Here is a 1,992-nt window from a genome sequence, read left to right on the forward strand (position 1 = left end):
AGCATGCCTGTTTCTACATTTACCAGTGGGTGTTTTTATGCATAGTCTCTTTTATAAATATGTAATATGCCAATTTTCAAAACCACACTTCCAATTCTGCTTTATTATAGGCTCCATCAGTTTCCCAGGATGGAAAAAAAGAACTAGTAGTCTACAGTTTCCAGAGGCAGTATTTCTCAGAGAAGTAAAAATCTAAAAATAAGAGCTCCTGTCCTCTGGGTACTTCACACCCTCAAATATGTTTGTGTCTAACAATTCCTGCTTGGTGCCTACTTCTTTCTGGCTCACTGGCATCCCAGGGCTGGAGTCTCTGCACATCTGGCTCTCCATCCCCTTCAGCTCCATGTACTTGGTGGCTGTGGTGGGGAATGTCATCATCCTGGCTGTGGTAAAGGTGGAGCGCAGCCTGCATCAGCCCATGTACTTCTTCCTGTGCATGTTGGCTGTCATTGATTTGGTCCTGTCAACTTCTACCATGCCCAAACTGCTGGCCATCTTCTGGTTTGGTGCCCACCACATTGACTTAGATGCTTGCTTGGCCCAAATGTTCTTCATCCACTGCTTTGCCACAGTTGAGTCAGGCATCTTCCTTGCCATGGCTTTTGATCGCTATGTGGCCATCTGTGACCCACTACGCCATACTTCGGTGCTCACCCACACAGTGGTGAGTCGTTTGGGTCTGGCTGCCCTCCTCCGTGGAGTACTCTACATTGGACCCCTACCCCTGATGATTCGCCTGAGGCTGTCCCTTTACCGGACCCAAATCATTGCCCACTCCTACTGTGAGCACATGGCCGTGGTCACTGTTGCATGTGGTGACACAACGGTCAACAACTTTTATGGAATGGGAATCGGGTTCCTAGTATTGATCCTGGATTCATTAGCCATCACTGCCTCCTATGTGATGATTTTCAGAGCTGTAATGGGACTGGCCACCCCTGAGGCTAAGCTTAAAACCCTAGGGACATGCAGTTCTCACATTTGTGCCATCCTTGTCTTCTACATCCCCATTGCTATTTCCTCTCTCACTCACCGCTTTGGACATCATGTGCCTCCCCATATCCATATCCTTTTGGCCAACTTTTACCTCCTAATTCCACCCATCCTCAACCCAGTTGTCTATGCTGTCCGTACCAGACAGATACGAGAGAGACTTCTCTACATTCTCAAAGCAGGGGCTCATCCCAAGTGACTATTCTGCACCTATAAGACATGTAGATATTTGGTGATGGAAGGAAAAGGCTCTGACTGAGGCAACCAACGTAATAAGACCCATGCAACTGGGTCTTACTGGAGTTATGGAAATAAGGGTCTATGATGAATGCTAGAATATATTCTGTTTGACCATGAATTTTCTGAAAAATGGAGAGGGTAATATCCAAAATATATGACAGTGGAGAGAAATCAAGAAAAAAGTTTTTATACTACAATATCTCTTTTCCTATTTGACTTCATCAAATTATGCACAACCACAGAACTAGTATCATTTTTATTTTTTGACCCTTTTTGGTAAAGGATTTCTAGTTTCCCTTTGAAGAGTCTTTTGAACAATTTCTAGAAGTAAAATTGTATTCTAACATCTTCTTTTTAATACATTTTTATTGATTTTTAGAGAAAGAGGAAGGGAGAGGGCTAGAGAGATAGAAACATTGATGAGAGAGAAACATCATTGACTGGCTGCCTCCTGCACACCCCCTGCTGGGGATCTAGCCTGCAACCTGGGCATGTGCCCTGACCGGGCATCAAACCAGTGACCTCTTCTTTCAAGAGTCAATTGACACACAACTACTGGGCAACACTGGCCAGGCTACCCTAATACCTTCTTGAAGACCATTTACAAATTCTGTCAGCAAAGGCCTGTAATAATTCCAACTGTGTTGGTAAGCTCTTCCAATCCTTTGCCCCAGAAAATACCTTTTGTTGAGAATGGAGGCAATATGAATATTATAAATCTTAACCTAATAGGACCTTACTACCTATAGGAGTTAAAGT

General features: G+C 44.0%; 1 protein-coding gene across 1 annotated transcript; it reads left to right on the forward strand.

Annotated features, from left to right (window-relative positions):
• The first annotated feature begins 238 nt into the window (after positions 1-238).
• Positions 239-1,192, forward strand: LOC139001216 (olfactory receptor 52M1-like). Its single transcript, XM_070402944.1, has one exon. It carries the CDS (start codon positions 239-241, stop codon positions 1,190-1,192), a length of 954 nt encoding a protein of 317 aa, XP_070259045.1.
• The last annotated feature ends 800 nt before the right edge of the window (positions 1,193-1,992 follow it).

This window comes from Myotis yumanensis, unplaced genomic scaffold (assembly GCF_028538775.1).
Source record: "Myotis yumanensis isolate MYYU_CA2020_CCGP unplaced genomic scaffold, mMyoYum1.0.hap1 SCAF_186, whole genome shotgun sequence".
Lineage (NCBI taxonomy): Eukaryota > Metazoa > Chordata > Mammalia > Chiroptera > Vespertilionidae > Myotis > Myotis yumanensis.

Coding starts and splice junctions, on each gene's coding strand:
- LOC139001216 (XM_070402944.1), top strand. CDS start 239: ATGTTTGTGTCTAACAATTCCTGCTTGGTGCCTACTTCTTTCTGGCTC.